Below are 23,971 nucleotides of genomic sequence, written 5' to 3' on the forward strand. Positions count from 1 at the left end.
TCATTTTGGGGGGGTCCTTTTAAAAAACTGAGGAATTACACACTGAGGAGGGGAGGAAAACAAACAACTGCTAAGGGGAGACATTGGTTACAAATTTAGTCTTTGATATGAAATACTGCTGAGTCATCAAGAATCAACCCCTTCCAAGATTCCAAAGGGATTAATTCTCCCATATTGTTGTCTATCACCTCTATGGTTTCATTTCTTTACATTTACATTTTTGATCCGTTTGGAGTTTATCTTGGTGGAACGCATCAATCCAACTGCCTTTTTCTAGATGGCTATCCAGTTGTTTTCATGTCATTCATTGACCAGTAATTTTTCTTCACTGCTTTGAGAGGACACCTCTATCTAAGTTCCCGGATGTATTTGGGTCTATTTCTGTATTTCCAATTCTTTTCCAATGGTCTATTCAAGGGCCAGTGCCACACTGTTGGAATTATTGGAGTTATGTATAAGTTTTAATTTCTGCAAAAATTTCTCCCTTTACTCCTGGAGAGTTTTCCTAGCTATACCTATTTCTCCATACGAACTCTAGAATCTACTTGTCTAGGTGAAAAAAAGATACCAAAACCTCTCGGTATTCTCATTGGAGTCATGTTAAATTTATATAACTTAGAAGGGCAATCTTTATGATGTTAAGACTACCTATCCAAGAACATCCCAGATGTCTTTTTATTTGTTCTAGTTTTGTGTTAACCAGGAGTGTCTTATAGTTTCCCTTATAAAGGTTTTGGACTTTAAGTTTAAACCTAGGGTTTTTTTAATTTACTTTTTTGCTATTGTAAATGGATTCTTCTCTTCACTCTATCTTCTAACTGGAGTGTGTGTGTGTGTGTGTGTGTGTGTGTGTATTAGTATCTATGGTTTGTAAACTTGGAGTGGAATAGGGTTTTGTAGCTATGACTCAAAATCCAGATGCCATGAAAGATTCTAAATTCAACTACCCAAGAATAAATTTTGCATGGTAAAGACACCATAAGCCACAGTCAAAAGAAAAACGATAAACTGAAAGGAAATATTTGCAAGGCATATCACAAAGAGCTCCTACAAGTCAGTAAGAAAAAAAAACCCACCCACCCACCAGAAAGTAGATGGTGGGAGACAAAGAATGTGAATAAATAGCTCTATGAAAAGATGCTCAACATCACTTATAAGTTAATAAAATTTAAAACTACACTGATACCATTCCTCATCTATCAGATTGGCATAACACATGGTTGATGAGACTGTGGAAGAACAGGCACTCTCATGCATTGCTGGTAGAACTGTCAGGAGGGAACTGACAAAATGAATTATGCTGTAAGCCATACAAGAAAATACTATGCAGCTGTAATAAAAGGAATGAGGATACTCCTTAATCACTGATATAGAAAGTTCTCCTGGATATACTGTTGAGTGAAAAAAAGCTAGGTGCACTGTAGTATATAGAACATGTTACCACTTACACATAAAAGCATTAAAATAATATATATGTACTTGGATAAAGAAACAATGGAAGCATATTTAAACTAATAAAAGCAGTCACTTGTAAGAGGCTGAGTGGACAGGGACTGGGGTGGACAGGCTGGCAAGGAGTGATTTTTCACTGTATACCTTTTTATAGTTTTTCATTTTTGAAGCATGTGACTGTTACCTACTCAAAACTTCAAAAGAAAATTAACTCCTTTGGCAAATTAAGAAACTTAAGACATTTTAGCTCACGTATTTCACTTCTCATTTTCCTATTTAACTCACAGGAATTGGAGACAGCTTTAGGAAATAGGAGACTAAAACTTTGAGTTCCTTAGAGGTAGCCCAAATAAAATGTGTAAATCAATGTGAAACGCGGATCTCCATTTTCTTTTATTTTTTTAAAGTAATTTCTGTTCTTTACAATGTGTTGTCGCACACACATACACACACACACACACACACACACACACACGAGTTGAGATGGACAGAGAAAGATAGCCTCCAAACATAAGTTTGTTTTTTTCTTTACAAAGTTCAAAATAGATTACATTTATGTGCTTTTCGGTCATTACACAATGTACAGACATGATCCATTTAATGATTTATGCTCCCCAAATGGTTAAACATTGAGGATTTTCTATGAAAGAGTATACGTAAAAGCTTTTACTTGAGAAGCAAAGTACTGTTTCCTGCAAAAACCAACCTCAGGCATACATTTTGTATTTACGTACATTTCTTGAGAATACTACAGTAGCAGTGCATAAATTCATTCTGTAAAAAGATCTGGAAGAGATTTTCAAGAGACTGTTAATGCATTGTGCTCTCAGATAAAAATCCTATGTCAAAAGATCAGTTGCTATGACAATTACAGTTAAAACTGCATATATATGTTAGAGACCAGAAGAGGCTATAAAGAAATGTAAATAGTTGTGCTTCAGGGATTCTTTTTGGTAAAGTTGTTTTAATAAATACAAACTTAAAACATGTCTCAGTGACTGATATAAAATAGACACAGATAACAAGGATTTTCTATACTTGGCTTCGAATTTGAAGGTGAAAACTCATCTCCACATAATCTCCCCAGCATCCGGTAATCCCACTCCGGGCTAGTCACTTACAGTCAGGCAAAGGGCTGAGAAGAGATGAAGTGAGTTTTCCTCCTGTTAACACAAAGCATCGTCCAGAGGTAAAGCCAGGGTAAACCAACGAAACAAACGCCTGCCTTCCTTTAGACCGAAGAGAGAGGTCACCCTGCTTCTATTAGGTTTAAAAAAACAACCCCACATGCTTGGCGTCTGGACCACAACCTATTCTGTAGTCCGCCAGATGAATTAAACATGTCCTGTCTTCTGTGAGACCCTAGGATAAGCATGATCCCTCAGGACTTTATGCTTTTTTCTTTACCCTCCACACATTAACTGTAAAACTCTTATTTTAGAAACACCATGGCAACTGTTTATAATGACAGAGGACAAGGTATAATCTACATAGTAACGTTGATGTTCGTAGCTAGGAAATATATGTAATTTTATTTTTTGGCTCGTCTTTTAGGCCTTTAACTTTGAAGGACACATGACCTTAACGATCCAAGTGAATTAGAAAAAAGATGAGAAAATAACAAATGTTTTAATTAAAGTCTTTTGCACAATAGATTCAGATATAAAAAGAACTTCTTCAAATAATTTCCTAGGTGTCACTCAGAAGCATCCTTGCTGTCTGTAACATAATGTGGAGTCCTTTGAATAAAATTATAGAGTAATTTAAAATATATATTAATACATTTGCAATTACTGTAAATCATTCAATAGTTTGTAGCATGTTAATGGAGTGAAAGAGATAAAAGGCAGTCCGTATTCATATTTTCAAGATAAATTTACTTCAGAAGTCAACTGGATTCCTTGCTCATGTTCTAAGTATAGCCATTGTGATAAGACCTGAAAGAAAAAATTGGAGAACAGTTGAAGACATGCATTTTACAAAATTTTCCATTCGATAAGCATTTGTTTGAGATCTCAACGAGCAGATAAAATCCAGCACATCGGAAGGTACTCTACCAAGAACTCAAAGTCCGTTTGAATTTAGTTGGTATTATACAGAAGAAATCCAATTTACAGCAATGGCCAGTCACTGGATAGATTTAATTAAGTCACTAACACCTGGCCATAGCTAATTTTTTAACCATCAAGTATACCTCCCACTTTCCCAGTCACATCAGCTATAATAATAGCAGACATGGCATTTTGAAGTGTCAGTAAAGCCAGCCAACTTCAACAAAAACGTGAGCCTATTTGCATCCCAGGGCCCTAGGGTCACAGAAAGACAGAAGCAGATTCCTGCTTGGCTTGTCTCTTTTGAAGAGACTCCATACATAAAACTATAAAAATTTAGTATTATAAGGATATGCCGAGCCCTAAACGAGGGGTAAAAAAAAAAAAAAAGTGAGAAAGTACCAAGAAGGAGAATAATTACGTAGGACTAGGGCAATCAGAAAAGATACCTCCAAAGGTAAAGCTGAAATAAGCCTAAGAGATGGACAGGAAACATACAGAACAATGAGATGGGCAGGCATTTCAGGTGAGGGAACGGCAAGAGTAACAACATGGAGGTAGGATCAGGGCTCCAGGTGAGCTTTTCGGGGATCAATAAATAATCTAACGGGCTCTAACCAAGAATTTATGTAGTGTGGAGAGTCTTAAATGCTAAACTATGGAGTTCTACTTCATTCCATGGACTATGGGGAACCACTGAAAACTTTTGAATAGGGAGTGGTGGTTAAACCAAGACGGAATGGAAATCAATCTGACAGCAATGTGATGGATGGTTAGGGGCGGGAAAATAATGACAGGGGCAGGAATAGGAAGAGAAGGAACACAGACAGAAGGTAGGGAGACAATTTAGAAGGCAACTTTGAAATTAAAAAATAAGAGAGTGCACCAAGGAATACTGAGAGAGAATACTGAAAAGAGCTGGCACGTCAGAAGAAGTGAGAGGAGACGATGAGGAAAGAGACGTTCGTCACCAGAACCCTCCTCCTTGACACATGGTAGGTACTGAATAAATGTTTGTTCAGTTGAACTCATTAACTAAGATTTCAGGCCAGAATGACTGAAAGAATGACTTAGGAAACAAGGGAACTGGTTTAAAGAGAAAGGTTCACAATATTAAATAAGGCTGCATTGTTCATCTTTATCACTGTATGCACTTTGTCTAAGTGTTTCCCTAGGATCAATTCCTAGAAGTAGAATTGCTGTATCATGGAATATATGCATTCTACATTTTATACATGATTTTCACCATTGTAAGTTAGCAAAAGGAAAATAATTGAATAAGTACAGTATTATGTATTAGATAAGCTGAAAAGAACTACATGTGAGCCAAAAATTAAATCTTAAAATGCACTTTACACCTCAACATGCTTTTGAAGCCATCTTTTATGTTTTTCTTAAAAAAAAAATCAAACCATCACCTCATACACACAAGACCACCACTACCACCTCCGAGCCATAAAAATTGCCTACACATATGCTCCAAATGCATCTTGAAAACACCTACCTAAGATATAAGCAGCCACTAATTTTTGATTCACACTTAAGTGGAGGTAGAGAGGCACCAACGATTCCACATCCCCCAGCGTAGGAAGCATCAGAGCTGCGATGCACACGACTCCCAGGAAGACAGTTAATAAGCTAGGTCCTGAGGAGACAGTTTTGTTTTCTGTAAAAAGACAAAAATCCCTGAGCTTGCTTCTAAAAACAACTTAAGACAAAAATTCGGTCACATATACTGTCTACTGCTCACCAGGAGTCTGGTTTTGTCTAACTTCTCTGACTCTTTCCCCATTGTTCCCATTCTATGGGGGCTTATCTGCTGGACTTATCTGGAAGCCCATACCTTCCCTGGGTCATTACAGGATGGAATGTTGAATGGTATTGTGAAGTGGTGAGTTCTATTGAAAGGTCACCATTCTTCGCCCCCCCACCTCACCGTAATCGGTAGAAAGGGTCCGAGCATGCGTCATCTGTGTATGTTTATAAAATTATATGCATGAATACTGTACTATTATGCTTAATATGAAATACACAAAGAGAATTTAACTGAATGATTCGGGCTAAAAATAGGTAGAAATTCAAGTTCGGATATTTTCTTCCTGTACCCCAATGGATTGCTTGTGTGTACTCCAATTTGGAGCTCATCGCACTAGAGCCCCTCTACCTTCTGGAAGTATCTTAGGTAGGTCTCCAGACAGGTTTGGTCCTAATAACTAACCGCAGCGTCCTGCTACCATTTTTGAAAATGTTATGGTAGCAAAACGGCACTTCTTGAGTGTTTTAAAGTTGCCTATGAAAATTCTTTTCCTCTGCTCTATACCGTTTACAGCAAAGAAGAAAGCATGCAGCAGAAACAATATCTGGCAAATAGTATGCTAAATAAAATAAGCCAGTCACAGAAGGACAAATACTGCATGATTCTACTTATACAAGGAATCTAAAATAACCAGACTCGTAGAATCAGAGAGTAGAATAGTGGTTGCGTGGGGCTGGGGTGGGGTATGAAATGGGAGTTGCTGATCAAAGGGCATAAAATCTCAATTACACGAGATGAATAAGTTCCGGAGATCGGCTGTACAACATTGTGCCTATAGTTAACAACGCTGTATTGTACACTTAAAACATTTGTGAAGAGGGTAGATGCCATGTTAAGTGTTCTTACCACAATAAAATAAAAATTTAAAAACATTTATTATTAGGTCTGCTAGTCTACAGTTCTGGCTAAATGTGTACAATATTCATACCTATATTTTTAAGAAACTCAATAACAGTATTTTCTGTCATACGGTTTTTCCCACTACCCTTCCTTTCATTAAAAGAAATAGCCAATAGCAGCACAATCTTTGTGTTTTATTGATGAAATAACACTGTTCATTTTATTATTAAATGCAGCTTTTCTAAATTATTAATACCTTAGCTGTTATGCGAAGTTTAATTGAGCCTCACCAAAGCCAGATAGATGAAAATAAATTCAAATTGTATAGCGATTATTGCTTGAGATGCAACAATAGCATAAAGACCTAAAAACAAGTCTTATTTTAGTTAACAAATGAAGGACCTTTATATTTTTATTTGTTGCTAAGATAAATTTTCAAGGAAAACATTTATTTACGACAACTAAACTGCTCGCTGCAAACCCACAACAAAGACAATTTCAAGGAATTTTTAGTATTTAGAGAAATTCCAAAAATATTTGCATAAATTCTTGAAATTTTTCAAAATGGAAATAGTTTTTTCTCTGATACTACAGCATTGTTGTAGCAATTTCATAGAGATATAGAAAACATAAAAGTTCCTATGTAATCCCATCCTCCTAGAGAGAACACCGTTAACAGCTTGGTATAGATCCTTTCAAATTTTATAAATGCCCATATAAAGATGTAAGGTAATTTTTTTACATAAATGAGACCATATTATACATACTATTCTATAACTGTTTTTTTTCTGTCATTTAGAAATATATTTGAACCTCTTTCTATGTCAATATATCACCATCTATCCTTCTATCAGATCCTTGTAAATGCCTGCCTGGCATCTCATCTTATGAATATTCATAAATCAATCCTCAACTGATGGACCTGTAGGTCATTTTCAATCTTTTATTATTATAAACAATAATAAAGAGCATTATTTTCTTAAGCCAGAGGGCACTGATTCAAACATCGCATAGACATAACAGTTTATTAGTAATGTAATTAAGACAAACCCACTAAGATTCAGCTGCATGTTTTTAAAACGTCTTTTTAATAACCTGGGCTTTGGTACTTGGTAAAAGCATGCTTTGTGGGTTTCCCTTAGTTAAATTTCTGTTAAATGAAAAAATATATATAAAATTGTATTTATGTGCATAGACAAGGTCTGGAAAGTAACAGGGAACACTTATATAAGCAGATTTGTTAAGTGTGTGGGATTATAGGTGCTATTTTCTTTTTTGAATTTGTTATAGCTATATGTCTTTTACACAATTTGAGAAGAAATTCCTCATTTTTATTGCCTTTCAATATATTTTAAAATCCAAATCTTTCATGATATTGCCTTCAACCATTTTCCAACTAGTTCACAGAGCCTCACAACATTGTTGGTCTTGTAATGAATCTAATAAACGTTTTCTCAGCTAAAGATGTGCAAAAATAATGACATTTAAATACCTACCCTAAAACATCTCAACGTTTCAGCATTTTAGTTCAGAGAAACTTAGGTGAAATACCTTAGAATTCTACATACTGGAAACCACGCTTAATTTACTATTAATTTAATAAACAGAAGTTAAACATATCACTTTGTCAACACTGACTAAATCAGTCACCATTATACTCTATTAAAGAAGAAAACTTTACTCAATTTCCTGTCGTATTATTAGAAGCATTGGGGTGACTACCTGCAAACAGGCCATGTTGGCCAAGGCTGTGTATGGGGCTCTACTGTGGTATCACCATTGCTCTAAAGAGTAGCAGAAGCTGTGGAAACCGAAAGACAAAGAAAACCAAGCCAACAGACCATGCCAGGTGCAGCCCATGCACTCATTTCCTGAGTAACTACCCTGTGCCAGGCACTGTGCTGGGTGCCAAGGGCATAATGGTGAACAAGACAAATAAGGTGCCTGACTTCATTGAGTTTCCTGACATGGATGTCTTGGGGAGCTGTCTGCTTGTTTGTTTGTTTTAAAAACAGAGACCACCATGTGTTATGCCAATATCACTTATCCTCATTCATCGACCTACTCCAATTTGACAATTAGAAGAATTCTCTAATATACTTCAAATACCAAAGGTCCGTTATAAAAATAAAACTAATATACATTGTATTTATTTAGCTTTTTAGAATGATTTTTACCTGAATTCTAATAAATTTAAATATAACAGGAAATATATATATATATATAACTAAGCTTTTAACCCTTATTATTCTTTGCTATTAAACCAGTCTGTTAAATACAAAAATGAGCTCCAATGACTACTTTAAATTATGAATTTAACATAAAAAAACAAATATTCATTATATGGCCTTTCTTGTTCTAGAAGAGGCATTTTAAAAGGGGAATCTTGCATTTCATAAATATTTATAGGTCAACTTCACAATATTGATCTGAGATCAAAGTGGCATTTGACGAGTGGTTCTCCTTCCACTTCAAAAGATGAAAAGCTGGTCGTGTCGGTCAATAATAGTTTCTGAGAAGAAAAGAATCTACTAGCTACTACCTAGAACCTAGTCTTGGTGTCACCAGAAAATCTGGGCCCTCCCTACATGGACTGAGAAGACTCTTGGCTACAGTAAATCAAAGAGGCATTACTCCCTGTGTTATTGAAATAAACATTCTAAGATGAACAAACTGATAGGGATCTGTGAATTAATTTAATGACAAGTAGATTTGTTTTAACTCCTCATATATAATGTTGCAATTTCAAGGACAGCTGCTATCACGTTCATATATCACTATCAAAAAGTTTCCATGTTTTTCTATGGAAAATTTTATCTTTCTCCTCTTGTATTGGGTAGGAGGGAGATAATGAGAAGCTAAGAGGGAGGAGGAATGACGCCCAAGGAGTTGAATATGAGGATAGTGTCAATGTTGAAAGAATATATCATAACACTTCTGAATATCTAAGCTGGAAGGAAATGAGGAATGGAGAGGGATTCAATTAATAGCCCACAGGGGATATTATAATCTACTTAGTTTAATTAACTTCAACTTTAATGAGATTTTTTTTTCACAATAATATGAACAGTGCACCAAGCTTGGCCTATTTCCAAACACAGTCTCTCTCCTTCGAACTAATTAAATGAGAAAGGATATAGGAAAGTCACAGAAACAAGAGTATACAATTGCCAAATTGTGCTAGCACTGTAGAGAACGGTGCCTGCATCCTCAGGTTTTATATATTTAAAAGGCTAGGGCAAAAAAAAAAAAAACCCACAACTAGAAGAACCCACAACGAAGAATATACAACTATGTACCGGGGGGCTTTGGGGAGAAAAAGGAAAAAATAAAATCTTAAAAAAAAAAAAGGCTAGGGCGACATTTGCCCCTCCTTACAGCCTCATCTAGTGAGACACATTGTCTCCTCTTAAAGTCCAGCTCCAGGCCTCTTTTTAGGTACCTGATCTCTAGGTTTAGTTCTGAAGTGGTTGATTAGGTTTAAAGTGGCAGATTATCTTTCTAGTAATTATTCTTAGCTCGCTGATTATTTTAAAGTTAGAAACGTATACGCAAAGGCTTTAAAAACAACCCCAAACTACCTGGTTGAAACGACTGTTCAAAAAATAAACTTTCAGTTAAATGTTCCTTTATTCTTTTTTCTTCTTCTTCCTTTTGTTGTTCTTTTGCAGACGGAAGAAGTGTAGCCACCACCTCTTTCCTTCCTAAAGCCTTCCTCTGGCTTTGCTCGCAAACTTGGAGACGGAATTTGTCTATTACACCATAGTGACAGGATCGAACGTCTCTATGACGAATCACACTGAAAACATTAAAAAAGAAATGCTGTTTAGATTTCTGGGGGCCTGTCAAACAGAATTCAGCAAGGGACTGCATACAGTAAAACAATATTAACTGGCTATAACCAAATACTCAAATACAGAAATTTGCTAATGATGCTTAAAAAAAAAATAATAGTATAATTCCTAAAGAATTGGGTCATTTTGAAATAGTTGACAAAAATACATTCTCTAAAACACAGATCAGATGGAAACTAGACTTTTGGTGGTGAACACAATGCAGTCTACATAGAAGCCAAAATATAATGATATATCCCTGAAATTTATATAATGTTATAAACCCAGGTGACCCCAATAAAATAACTTAAAAATAGAATAAAAGTCTTAAGTAAAATAATGCTAAGTAAAGAAAATTCCTTTTAGTAATGTTATTTTTTCCCTGGATATCTGTGTGCAGCAATATTTACTAAATAGGATATATAAAATTGTTTCTTTCCCACAAAAGACTCATAAATTTCTATTGCCACTTATTTATTGTTCAAGTAACAAACCTCACCCTAGATTTAAAACTGAAGTCCATGCATGAGGTAAAAACAAGCAATCGAATCTGAAGTAAGTAATCCAGTGTGACCAATGCAACAGGAGGCTAACGATACACTTCCGTATTTCTCAGAAGTATAAAACAGTTTAATTTTTATGAGCGTTATCTGCAATTCCATTTATTTTACTTCATTCTTATTAGAGAACACAAAACAACTAGGTCAAAGGTAACACATTTATTTGGCAAGACACTACATTTCTTTGGAATAGTCCTTGCTTATTGTGTACCGAATGAAAACCAAAAGAAGTATGCAAAAACACATCCTCAAAGATACATCACTTTACGGCTTTGAGAGATGAAAATGTCTTCAAAGGAAAAGACTTCCGCTTCTCACTCTCACGGAAGACTTGAATACATTTTACTTGGTAGTTTAAATTAAGGGCTGGTCAATGGACCCATCTGGTCACCCCGAGTTCTAAAGTGAAAATTAAATATGAACAGCTTGAACAAACAATCATTTATCTGACACTCTAAAACGAAATTATCTGGAAGAGCTCAGATAACCTTTTACAGATGAGTAGTTACCTACTTGTTTCCTGTTTATATAGAGTAACTTCCAGGCTTATTAGGTGAATCATCTCAGATGAACTTATATTACCATTGTTCTAAGAGTGTAGTATTATTAGTTTCCCAAATATCACTATAATAGCAGGATGTTCCAAAGAAAGCTGAATTCCCTATTATAGCTAGAGAAATTTAAAGGGATAAGTTAAAACTTTACCTTCATAAATGTCCCTGCAATGACTAAAAGCACAACAATGAGGAAACATTCATGGATATTAACACACACATCAGCTCCAACCTAATGAAATATAAGTATTTGGTCGACCTGTTTAGAATCTCTTAGAAACGTCTTTAAAAGAATTTTGATAGACTAAAACTTTCAGCAAAAACTCAAAATATAATAAATCCCTATGTGGGAACAGCTTTGAGACTTTTCTTTTTCAAGTTAAACACAGAAATATTAACACACTTAAAACATGTTACCAGGAAGTGATTTTGACTTACATATCCACACAACACTGAGGCTTTACTGCACCTGCAGCGTCAACGACAACATACTTATTTGGAGTAGTACACAAAACTGAAAGAAAAAGTCACAATGGCCATTAGTGGTTTTTAAAAAATTAGTTTGTACAAGTAAAAAATTAGTAGGGACTAGTTAAAATCCATAAAATTGACCGAGGAGACTCACCGAGGAGACTCACCTTTGAACTTTAAGGCAAACTCATAGGGGTTATACAGAGTCAACACTTGCTTATGCGTTGACTGGTCATCCGCATAAAATATTAGCTCCGTGGGAAACACAAAAACAGGAAGATTTCCTTCCACTAACTCTGGCTGTCTTTTTTGTTGATGCATTGGCACTGAATCCCCCTTGCTGCAGCTTCTGTTTTTACAGTCTCAAGTCTATTTTGGACTTTTGTTAAAGTCAGTTAAAAACTCCAAAGCATTTTGGCAATCTAGAAAGAGGAGAAAGAAAACTGAATGAGACCTGTTGTCATTTGCTGTCCCTCCACAAAAAGCATGTTCAGTATACACTAAAATAGGTCCCCAAATCATTTAAAATGCCTTTTGACTTTTCTTCTTGGCTTGTTTATATAGCTTCTACCAAGCTATGCAAAGAAATTTACACATGCTCTTTTCACATTTAAGATTTCAACCTATGGGGGCCAGCCTAGTGGTGCCGCATTTGGGTTGGTGCATGGGGTTCGCTGGTTCGGATCCCGAGTATAGACATGGCACCACTTGTCAAGCCATCCTGTGGCAGGCGTCCCACATATAAAGTAGAGGAAGATGGGCACAGATGTTAGCTCAGGGCCAGGCTTCCTCAGCAAAAAGAGGAGGATTGACAGTAGTTAGCTCAGGGCTAATCTTCCTCAAAAAAAAAAAAAAAAGATTTCAACCTATGATAAATTACATAAATACCTGAATAAAGGAGTAAAGAAGGCTTTCTACCTCAAATTAGTCAGCCCCTTTCAAAAAGGTGAGATCAAAGGGACATTACTCTTTTTAAAACACATTTTTTTAAATAGTAGAATAAATTAAATATTGCCACAACACATTTTATTTGAGCCAATCAGAATTCTTAAAGACTAAACAATATACGGGGCCAGCCCCATGGCTTAGTGGTTAAGTTCAGCACGCTCTGCTTCAGTGGCCGGGGGTCCTCAGGCTCGGATCCCAGGTGCAGACCTATACCACTCAAGATGCCATGCTGTGGCAGTGATGACCCACCATATAAAGTGGAGGAAGACTGGCACGGATGTTAGCTCAGGGCTAATCTTCCTCAAGCAAAAAAAGAGGAGGATTGGCAAAAGATGTTAGCTCAGGGCTAATCTTCCTCAGCAAAAAAATAAATAAATAAAATAAAACAAAGTAAGTTACCACAATTTATGGGAGAAAAACATGAGAATCACTTTTACACTCATTTCAACAATGCTTTAGTTAGTGCCTTTTGTCAGCACGGGTGGGAGAATTCTTTTAACCTTTTTTCTACTGAAACCGAAGACAAGCAAAAATGTCTTGAAAGGAAGCCAAATATCTACACTTGCTAAGCAGTCCTTGGAATTTTCTATGAGAATTCAGTCAGTAAGTCGGCTCTGGCATGCGAGTGGCGCTGTGCCTCCCTTCCTACGTCATCTGCACAGGCTTTATGAGAGCTATTTTCTTCCAACTTCGGAGACCTTTCTGGATTCGTTCTGGGGCTTTTGAATATGTTCCAGATAGTTGTAGCTGGCAGAAGTCTGACTGGTAAGTGCAATGTTTCTGTATTTCCTAATCTAATTTTAATCAACAACACTCATTTAGCTAGAACCCTAAGTGTGGCTTTTTAAAATAAAATGCAAATGCTAAAATATACAATCACAGAAAATGTCTGATTTTCACCCTGTAGATCACACCTTTTAAAAGAGGCCATAAACCATTTAATACTCGGCGTTCAGGTTCTCATACAAAGAGAAACATAACAAATGATTCAATTGTTTGGTTTTGCCAGCTATCAGGACTCACACGCGCTCATTCTGATTGAGGCCTTTCCAGCTTTTATCAAATAGGCTACTGTATAATCGTGCATGCAAATTTTTATTCTTTTCTTCCAGCTGAACATCTATTACAGGCCAGGAACTACGTCAGGAGCTGCGCAGAGATACCAAGATGAATAACGTGCAGGCCCCGCCTTCAAGAAACTCAACTGACCAACTGATGAAACAAAATAAATATTTAAGCTCCCTCTATGGTAATGTATATAAAGTGCCAGGGAATTAGAAGACCACATGAATAATTCTCCCTGGAAGAGAGGCCAGGAGATGACATTGGAGGTAGTCCTTAAAGGAAAAAAGGGTACACACTTCTGTGTTGGGGGGGTGTAGGGAGGGAGGACATTCAGACTTAGGGAACAGCACAGGCAAAGGCACAAAAATGTGAAGGTAAGGGGGAACGCTGGGAAGGCTGTGGCCCACAGGCCGTCCTAGGATCATCACTCTACTTTACAGCCATATACTTTATAGCATGCCTGTAGCTCATAATAGTGTCAGTGGGTTTTTTTTCCCTGAACTGAAAGGGCCTATCAGCATTTCTATAAGTAATAATATTTACCATTTGTATAATTCATAACAGATTACAAACTTTTTATTAATTACATATACTGAATGAATTAATATCTGTAAACTTTCAGCACTTACCGTAGGCCAGGCAATGTGCTAAGTGTTTGTTGCTATTGTTAAATGAGGAAGAGACTAGACTGAGACAAAACACATCCGCAGGTCTCTCGCCTCCCAGCCCTGTGTTTTCCCACTATACCAAACTAACTGTCCACTTCAATAAAGCAAAACAAAGATTATTCTGAAAAGCATCTGATTAAATAATTCTCAGTTTTTATTTGCCATGAATTTCTTTTGCCGAGAGCCATACATATTTCTATTTGGATAATGTGCTCTCAGAAGTTTGGTATGTTATTGTTTTCAATAGGAAATAATAAGCTCCATAATTACTTTCTTGGTAAGCTTGACTATGAGGACTAGAACATCCAAACTTAGCATCACTACATAATCTTCAACATCTCATTCTAAAACTCTGTTAGGACGAGAATTTAGCTTATGATAAGAGGCAACATCTCTGATTTGTAGAAGATAGTTTAGTCAATAAATGTTGGTAAAACCAGGTATCTATCTAGGGAAAAAAAGTTGAATTTATCCCTCGCTCCTTATAAAATCCTCAAATTTTATTAGGGTAAATTTCGAAGGATCAAAGCTTTAAATGTAAAAAAATAAAACCACAAAACACTAAAAACCATGGGAAATCTTTTTTTTATAATCTTAGGCTTTCTAACAACCAGAAACCAAAAAATATTGATAATATCAATTATATAAAAACTTCTAAAATTCTTCATGGCAAAAAACTTTTTAATCAAAGCCAAGAGAACATTTTTAATTCATATCATAGGCAATGTCTAACTTCCCTACTATATAGAGAGGACCTACAAATCATCATGAAAAAGACAACTCAATCTAAAAATGAGCAGATGCTACAATATTTTATAGAAAAGGACATATAAGTGGTTCTTAAACTTACAAAAGGATGTGTAATCTCACTCACAAGAGAAATACAAACTAAAGCTATACTGAAATACATGTTTTTACCTGTCGGATGAGCAAAAATCAAAAAGTTCGATAGCACACGGTGTGAGCAATCAGGCATGTTCTCAGTGCTGCTGGCGGGGATATAAATTGGCACATCCACTATATCTGCCAAAATTAAATGCACACACCTTTGATCTAGAGATCTACTTCTAGGAATTTGTCCAGCATAAATATTCCCCTTGTGTGAAATCATGTATGTGAAAGGATTTTTTGGCAGCACTAAGGATTACATAAAATAATTTATGTGAAGCAACTAGAATGAAGCTTCGCACTCACTAAGAGCTAGTTGTCAATAGCAAAAGGTTGGAAACAACCCAACTGTCCATTAATAGGGGATTCATTAAATAAAGTATGATATAGCCATTCGTTGGGAGACCAGATATCCATCAAGAAGAAAGAGGAAGGGGCCGGCCCCGTGGCCGAGTGGTTAAGTTCAAGCGCTCCACTTTGGCGGCCCAGGGTTTCACTGGTTCGAATCCTGGGTGTGGACATGTTACTGCTCGTCAGGCCATGCTGAGGCAGCATCCCACATGCCACAACTAGAAGGACCCACAACTAAAAATACATAACTATGTACTGGGGGGCTTTGGGGAGAAAAAGAAAAAAATAAAATCTTAAAAAAAAAGACGAAGAAAGAGGAAGCTCTTTGTGTAGTGTGCGTAAGGACTGATCCTCAAGCGTAAAGTGAGAAACACAAGGTGCAATGCAGAATGTAGAGTATGCTACCATGTATGTGGAAAAGGGAGAGAAAAGAATATGTAAACCTATTTTCTGGGATATGGGTAAAATATCTTTGGAAGGATAGCCAGGGCTGCCCTGCAGAGACGAACTGAGTGACTGGGGACAGGGGTGGAAGGGAAGTTTGCTCTACATACCTTTGTGTATCTTTTGATTTCTGAACCCAATGAATGCCTTTTCAAAAGTAAAAAAACAACAACAAAGGGCCAAATTAAACAACTCTACTAGGGCCTAATTTGAAAAGGGTGTCAGTTCTGAAACACAAGATGGAATTTAGAAACAATGTGTGAAAAATCTCTGTTAACTGCATTTTCCGATTTATGATCCTTTAGTAACATTGAAAACCTTAAACTATGTGTTAAATAGAACGATTTCAATTATTTAAAATAATTTTACATGCAACAGAAACTCATTACAATGAGAAAATCAAAGGTTTATTTAAGATCACTTGCAAACTTAGGAAATGTAAAACTCTTTGTTATAAAGGAATATGAGATGGTTTATAAATCTCACTGAGAAGTCAAAATTAACCACATGGAACAAGTGCTAAACTCTTGGTTCTAACCTTAAGGAGAAGTTAGTCGGCACAGGTCAGAGTAGAAATTTTACTAGCTTTAAATATTGGCTTAGTACAAATTCTTATTCTTTTAATTTTGAAGCCTTCTCTTTACAAGTTGACTGTATACACATTTTCCCATGAATCATGAATAGGCTGTTTATCCCCTGGTCACCATTAAAGATGTATTTAATCATTTTTGAGCATTTTATTATTTCTTTTCATATCCCTGTGCCCATTTCTCACTTATCTTGGCTAAAATATAAGTTGCCTCTTAAACTCCAAACAGTGGAAATTAGGGAGGAATTAGCAACAGGAGGAATTATCACCAGAGCGATATTAGAGACTCTGATAACAAAGATAATGAAGCGTAATACCTGCCTTTAATGGATGGTTTTCCGGAGACTAACACTTCTTTCTCTTTGCTCCAATCCATACCGCAAAATGATAAAGTGCAAAAACTGGGGGGACAGTTTATATACTAAGCTGGTAAAACCTTACTGAAGATCAGTTTATAAGGTTGCTTTCCAAAAGTCAAGCACACACAAAGTCAAACAATGTTAGCTCCCAACCCTTCTCATTTTACCGATGAGGAAAGCAGGCCCAGTATGGTTAAGGGACTTACTCAAGGTTGCACAGGGTACTGGTGGCAGAACTCTGGTCTCCAGACTCCCATTTCCCTATACTGTAATCATCTCCTCTGTGTCTCAGTTCAAAAGTCCTGCCTCCCTGACACTGACTGCCATGCATGTCCTCATCTCTAGAAAGTCTCCCTGCTTTTCCAGAAGAGATGAGTTCTCCAAGGATGATCCAAAATTCAGGTTTTGATGCATGTTTTTCCTTTTCAGTTTTATAAAGAAAAAATCGAGAGACAATTTCACTTACTAAGTTGCACACATTTCCTTCTCCAGATTATGAAAGAATAGCTATGCCTGTCAGTAGCTATTCATTAGGGCATTAATAGCCAAAGTTTATTTTATTCTTCCTCTCTGGACACCAAACTTTGACTCATTCTTCAAAGCCTAGTTCAAATTCCCCCTCTTTGTAGCCTTGCTCTGCCACTCTGATCTACATGGATCTTACTAGTTCTAGGACATTATTTCTTAAAATACTTACTGTATGGACAATATTTTGACACTTGTGTGATGCGATTAATTTTGACTCTCCAGATTTCAGGCATAATGCCATATTGTTTTTCTGTGGGGTTTTTGCTTTTAGCGTCCCGCATAGACCCAAGCTCAGTGTTAGGCACTTAGCAGAAGACAATGAACGTGTCAGTCAACCTGCAGGTGTCTACTAACAACTGTCTCCTCCATCGCGGTACATTCCCCTTCCCCATAGCTGAACACGCTTTGTTCATAAAATGCAGGCAAAGGCTCTCAATTAGAGGAACAGTAAATCTCTGCTGGCCGCTTGCCGTGGGCCGGGGTAGAAAGAGACCAGAGAGGATCAGCACTCCCAGCTGCCTGTCCCCACTCTCCCTCTCATCATCTCACTGGGCTCCACAGTGCCCAACGGGGCCAGCCGCATCTAAAAATCCGAGGCTCCAACGTATCTTGACCTCATGGGGAGATAGTGCAGCTGGGAGCTGGTGGTCCAGGAAACTGCCCTGTCCTTTTCCTCCATACCAAAGGCACGGAGATGCAATCATGAAGGAAATTTGAAGGAAAACCTTATGTGTGTACACCACCTTGTGACCAGTTTGCAAATTTACTTTCTTGCTCTCTCTCTCTCTCACACACACACAAAGTCTAAACACACTGAAATCCTCACACACACTTTCCACCATCAGTCCAGGAGGCCAGTGTGATTATTTTGTCTCTTTGGATTGAGCAGAGGAAGGAAAAGACTCGACTCTAAGATAAAGAGGGGAGTTTCACTATCTTTTACCACCATCGATTCAAAACATGGAGACTGTTAAAGAACACAGAAACCACTTTAAAAGCATATTGTCATTTGCTCTCTGCCCCCTTTTGGGGGCAAGGGAGGCAGCAAGAAAAATCAAATGAAATTAGTGGTCCTTAGGGATTCTTGTACTGAAGTGGTTCAAAGTTTGGAAATGGTTAAGGATGATTCAAAGTACAGATTTCCCCAGAAAGGTGACCCACCTTCTTGGCTACAGTACACCAGCTACTTACTACCTGTCCCTGGCTCTTGTGCTTATTCTGATTGGGGTTCCCAGCTCCACCCCCAGGCCAGTTCCCTTTTATCTGGGCTCAGGCGCTATCTCCTTCCTCCATACTTGGTGCAGTCCTTGCCCATGGCCAACGAAATACTAAACAGTTAAGAGCAATAAGTTCTTTTGCTTTAGGCTCAGTAGTATTAAAACCTCCTTCCTTACCATTTCATCAGCTGAGCCCTCTCCCTCATTGAATTTCCAGTATTGTCCACTAGGACTTTTGATGGCATGTTCCTTAAGTCAGCTCTTTCACAAGCGATGTCATAATGTTCACCTTATATTCTAAATAGTTGATTGCTCAATATTAGGCAATTTTGTCTTTATACATTTTCTAGATTTTTCGTATAATTTGATATCTTACTAATGGGATTGACTGCTATAAATGATAGGTAGTGATAGGCTACTACATATCAAGATGTAAAAGCTGAGTAGTGTATGTTCTAAGATTTAAAAACATAAGGATGCTCTTCAGTAATGTTTCTAAAACATTTTTTTTAAATGAGTTCTTTCCAACCCTTGTTTTATAATATCCCAATACGTCTTCAGTTACTTCAAGATGTATGTACCATTCTCAAAGCAAAATTCATATCACTTTATTATATGAAATATATATGTTGCTACAAGTAGCACTCTTGGAAGTTCTAGAATCACAAATTCATTCAACAAACATTTACTGAGCACTTATTATTATCTACCAGGCTCTGCGCTAAGGAACATGGAGAAAAGATGAAAACATTGTCACAGCCCTCCAAAAACTCAGTCTAGCAGGAAAAACAGATATACATAGTAATTAGGATATGATGTGACAAGTGTTAAAATGCTGGTAGATACAAAATACTCTGGGAGCATAAAGAAAGTGACGGTCTCCCTTAAATAAGAGTTCACGGTCTGCCTTGAATAAGGAGTGGAGAGGGGGTGAATTCCAGGAAGAACATGTGTAGAGGCATGAAAGGGATTCTTAAAATGAGGTTTGGTATTGCATATGTTTAAGAAATAGCACGTATGGGGGAGTGGCGAGAGATAAGGCTGGAAAGGTAAGCTGGGGGCAAATGGTAAAAGATCTTATAAGCCAAGTTTAGGGGTTTAGACTTGACTCTGGACGCCAGTGTTTCTCAAAATGTGGTGCTGGACCAGCAACAGCAACTTTACCTGGGAACTTGTTAAAAACATGAATTCTTGGGTCCCACCTAGACCTTCCGAATCAGAAATATTGGGGTTGGGGCCCAGCCATGTATTTTAAAGAAACCCTCCAGATGATTCAGATGCACACCGCACTTTGAGAACCACTGCTGCAGGCAATGGGAAACCTTTAAGCAGAGAACTGAGTGGATAAGGTCTGAAATAGGAAACAGGTTGCCATTGACCAGTCAAGCACAGCGCCTGACTCCAGTGTTGTTATAGTAAAAAGTAACTGTTGAATGAATGTGGCATGGAGAGATGAGGACCTAGACAAAGGCAGTAAGAATGGAGAGGAAACAGATTTTAGAGATGTTGTACAGGTGGCCCACGTTCCATCAGGTGACTAGAATATATCTATACAAAGGTGTGACTGAAATGGTCTTTATATAAAAGAAAGCTGTAATTTTGTTGAGTGTATCCACCACTAGGTGTTTTAAGAAAGATGCAGTCCACATAGACCCTAGAAAAACGGGAGGTTGAGAGCAGTTTGGTGCCCTGGCTTGTACATGAGTCTTATGGCTTGCCTGGCAGTTCTACTTGTTACTGGAAGTTAGTAAACTGGCTTCCTATTAACACAGAAATCTTTTGTGAGTTTGGTTAGTGTGACTCAATCTCTGAGACCGACTGATCATTTCTAGATGTGCCGGCCAAATTAAATTTCAAACCCTGAAAAGCTGGGGGAAAAAAGACATTCGTTCTGGTGGCCTAACCAAGGTACTGCCAAAGGGAGACCTCGCTAGAGCCTTTTTCTATTTTAACTTCATCACGGATCACATAGCCCACTCAATTCAGGAAGAAGCTGGAATGAGTGAAAGAATCACTTTGTACTGTGCCCTGAAGGTCAAGAAAGTCAGGTGGAACTGTTATTTCTAATTTTGGAGGCAGGAGTTAGCTGAGGCAATCTTCAATTTCCTGATGGCGAAGACACAAAGGGGGAGAGGTACAGGTCAACCTAGATGACTAATTTACCTAATAAGAATTTCGCAGAGTGCAATTCCTATTCCTGGTAGGACTCTGGATACCTCTTGTTACTTACTGCACGTTCTTTTAGTGGATACTAGCATCTTGGCTTATTTTGTCCAAGGATAGTTCCTAATAAAAAACTGCACTCTTTTATAGTATTTGAGAGCTATAAGGGACCCTGGAAATTAAAACAAAACTTTCATATTACAGATGAGGAAATGGAGGGCCTCAAAGAGTAAATCACTTAATATATTTTATGTAGGGCAAGATTCTTCAGAATGCTATAAGGTGGCAAAACAAGATTCAGAGCAACACTGATCATCCGCTAAGTTAAACAAGATTTAAAATTCCTCTATTTCTCATCTTAAACTGTTTGAAAAACAGAAAGAGAAGAATAGCAAATCACTTTATTGGGCTAGTATAGGATGGGGAAACTTTTCCTGTAGTTTCTTGTTTGATGTTTCAGAAATGAGAGTTAAATGTAAAAGCTCCATGAGGAAAAAAATTTAAAAATAAAATATTTGGGAAGAAAATGTGCATGAACAATTTCAGGGGAGAAACGAGCATTACTTTATAAGCTATTTGTTCTATTTTCTATCTTTACCTATAAAGGGGTGACTTTATACTGAATATTGTCCATTACATTTAATTATGTATTACACATAAAGGGAATCCATCACAACTACCCCTCAGAATTTTGTGAATTTTTCAAATTCCAAATTCTCAAATATCCTGGTATTTGAGTAAACTTCTTATTTTGAGAATTCGAGAAATGTTTCAGAACGTAGTTTAATCTTGCATCCTGTTTGGACATGTAGACCTGGACAACGTGAAAGGCACACTTGGTCCCATTTCCTGTTTTCCAAACTTCCCACTGCTTTATACCAAATATATGTGTGATCTAAAAGTTGGTGTCCACTCCCTATTCAATATCCTGTATAGAGTATTTTATAGGCAGAGAGATTTCCCAGCTCTTAGAGGAAATGTGGACTCGATTTTCATCATCAAGAATATATTAAATCCCATGTGTGCCCTGCCTGAAAAAGTAGACTTTTCCTTTTCTGTCTGGAATTCTTTCGAATGCATTTCGAAATAATGGGACCGCTTCTTAGGCAAGATCCTAAAAGACCCAATTTTTCAGGTTTGTGTCCATCTCTTATTTCCCTCAAAGGTCAAAAATGTGGGACCGTTTTCATTTAATATTTGCCCTCTCGCTCCCCCATGTGAGGTCTCTTCGATTCTACTGGGGTAGAAATGCTACTTCACCCCGGAGACGACAGATGTCAGTTACTTTCCCCAGAGTGGAAACCGCATAACATTGATTAAGGGCTGGAGGGCTGGGGAGGGAGTATCAAACGGTCCGTCCTAGGACTTCAGCTCCACCTGATGGGGCCCAGCCTTTCCAGCCCGCGTCCCCACACCGGCGGCTCCATGTGAAACCGGTCATGTGAGCCTGTTTACAGCCGAGCAGCTGGTGCAACCATCAGGATCTGTGCGGAGGTCCAGGAAGGGGGAAGGATACAGGCCACGTACCCCCGATCCCCCACCCCCATTATTCCAAGAAGGCGTTCGCTCTCCCTCCCTGCCTCTCCACCCCACTTTCATCTCCCTCCAGCCATCCCGGGACACCTCGCTCCAGCCCCGCCGATTTCCTTCCAGTTGCTCGCTGGGGGGACCAGTTGAACAGGAGGAAGGAGGAGGAAGGGCGAGGACGGTGTCACCCCCACCAGGGAGTCAATCTCCCTTCCCAAGCCCTCCTCACAACATCCACCGAAGAGTTGTCCCTGGAGTCGCATCCCCGGGGCAACCGAACTCTGCCGGGCAGGCACCGGGAGGATCCCGAGCCTGCTGCCTCCGCCGGGGCACGAGAGAGACACACGGGCCAGCCAGACCCTGGGGCCAGGATCCCCGGGCGGTGGGGCAACTGACAGTCAGAGATGGGGCAGAAAGGATTCCATCTGCCTCCTCCCCACCTCCCACCCGCATCCCGGCGCCGCGGAGCCCTGCTGTCAGTCACAGAGCCAAGCTCTGGGTTTGAGTATGGCTCATTCTTTCCGCGGGGTCTCCCGGCAACGTAACTTCCACGTTTTCCCGAAGTCGGAGGAAGTGGGTGACCGGGCGGTGGGGGACTCTCACCTCGGCAACACCGGCTCCTCGGAAAGCAGCTGCGACTGCTCCTCCGGTCCTTTGTCAGCGTCTCTAGACTGCACTGCCTGCTGGGATACCGGAGGACTCAAATGCCACCTCTCTCCGCCCTCGAGGATGAGCCGCGGTTGGGGGGGGGTGGGAAGAGAGAGAAGAGGTGGAGTCGGGGGCGGGTCCGGAGCCGGGGGGCGGGGCTTCCTTATGCCACCTGGCCTCTCGGGTTTCTCACTTCTCCGTGCTCCAAACTTCTTCCTTCTCGGTCTCTAGCCTGCCCCCTCCCCTTCCCTCCTGCGACCCTTGAGGAGACTGGAGACTCTTACTGAGGGCCATCTCTCTTTGCACTTGTTAGGCAGTCACCCTTGACTCCTCCCCCGTCTTACTCTCCTACACACACACACACACACACATCCAGTGAGTACCTAAGGCTAGTTGATTCTACCTCTAAGACAGGTCTTGACCTCCTGTCTCTGCTCTATCCTTAGCGCTACAGACTCTTTTTAGGCCCCTGACTTTTTGCTTGGACGCCTACAGTAGCCTCCTGGTTGAACTCTCTCCTTCCACTCTTGCCTTTATCTACACCGTCTCCCAGACAGAACCAGAGGGATTTCTCTAAGATGTACAGGTGACTGTATGCTCTTCTGCTTAAAACCTTTCAGTGTCTCAGCAGTACCTACAACTCCTTAGCATGGTATATAGGGTCCTCTGTAATCCTTTTCTGATGCACCCAATACTCTAACCCAATAAACTGCTGGAGACTGTGCTGTCACTAACGTTCATAGGCCACTTGGAGTATCATTAAAGATAGAATTTTCAAAATTAAATTTTAATGATGTTCAGAAAGGAAGAGTAAGGTGCAGCTACCACACGTCCCCTCCCCCCAAGTATAAGGCCCAAAGAATTCTCAGTTGCCCCACCCAAAGAATTCTCAGTTGCCCCACCAGAGCAATGGGATGACAGTAGATCTCCCTTGGGCTCAGGATTCTGATGCCTTTGTTCACCGATGCCCTCAGTTTATAATGCCCTTCTCTGTCTTTG

The 23,971-nt window shown here is 38.8% G+C and overlaps 2 protein-coding genes across 2 annotated transcripts in view; one reads left to right on the top strand and one right to left on the bottom strand.

Annotated features, from left to right (window-relative positions):
- The window catches only part of LOC106823574 (P2R1A-PPP2R2A-interacting phosphatase regulator 1), a 77,650-nt gene extending 63,080 nt beyond the window's left edge, over positions 1 to 14,570 (top strand). The window contains exon 11 of the mRNA XM_014829401.3: positions 13,638 to 14,570. Coding sequence (XP_014684887.1) covers positions 13,638 to 13,641 — 4 coding nt within the window. The 3' untranslated portion in view covers positions 13,642 to 14,570. The remainder of the gene's footprint in view (positions 1 to 13,637) is intronic.
- MOSPD1 (motile sperm domain containing 1) lies at positions 1,822 to 23,052 on the bottom strand. Its single transcript, XM_014829405.3, has 6 exons — positions 22,928 to 23,052; positions 11,745 to 11,999; positions 11,545 to 11,620; positions 9,741 to 9,958; positions 5,008 to 5,169; positions 1,822 to 3,389 (listed from the first exon to the last, which is right to left on the bottom strand). The coding sequence occupies exons 2-6, from the start codon at positions 11,896 to 11,898 to the stop codon at positions 3,358 to 3,360; spliced, it is 642 nt and encodes a 213-aa protein (XP_014684891.1). The 5' UTR covers positions 11,899 to 11,999; positions 22,928 to 23,052; the 3' UTR covers positions 1,822 to 3,357.
- Between the last annotated feature and the right edge of the window lie 919 nt (positions 23,053 to 23,971).

This window comes from Equus asinus, chromosome X (genome assembly GCF_041296235.1).
Source record: "Equus asinus isolate D_3611 breed Donkey chromosome X, EquAss-T2T_v2, whole genome shotgun sequence".
NCBI lineage: Eukaryota > Metazoa > Chordata > Mammalia > Perissodactyla > Equidae > Equus > Equus asinus.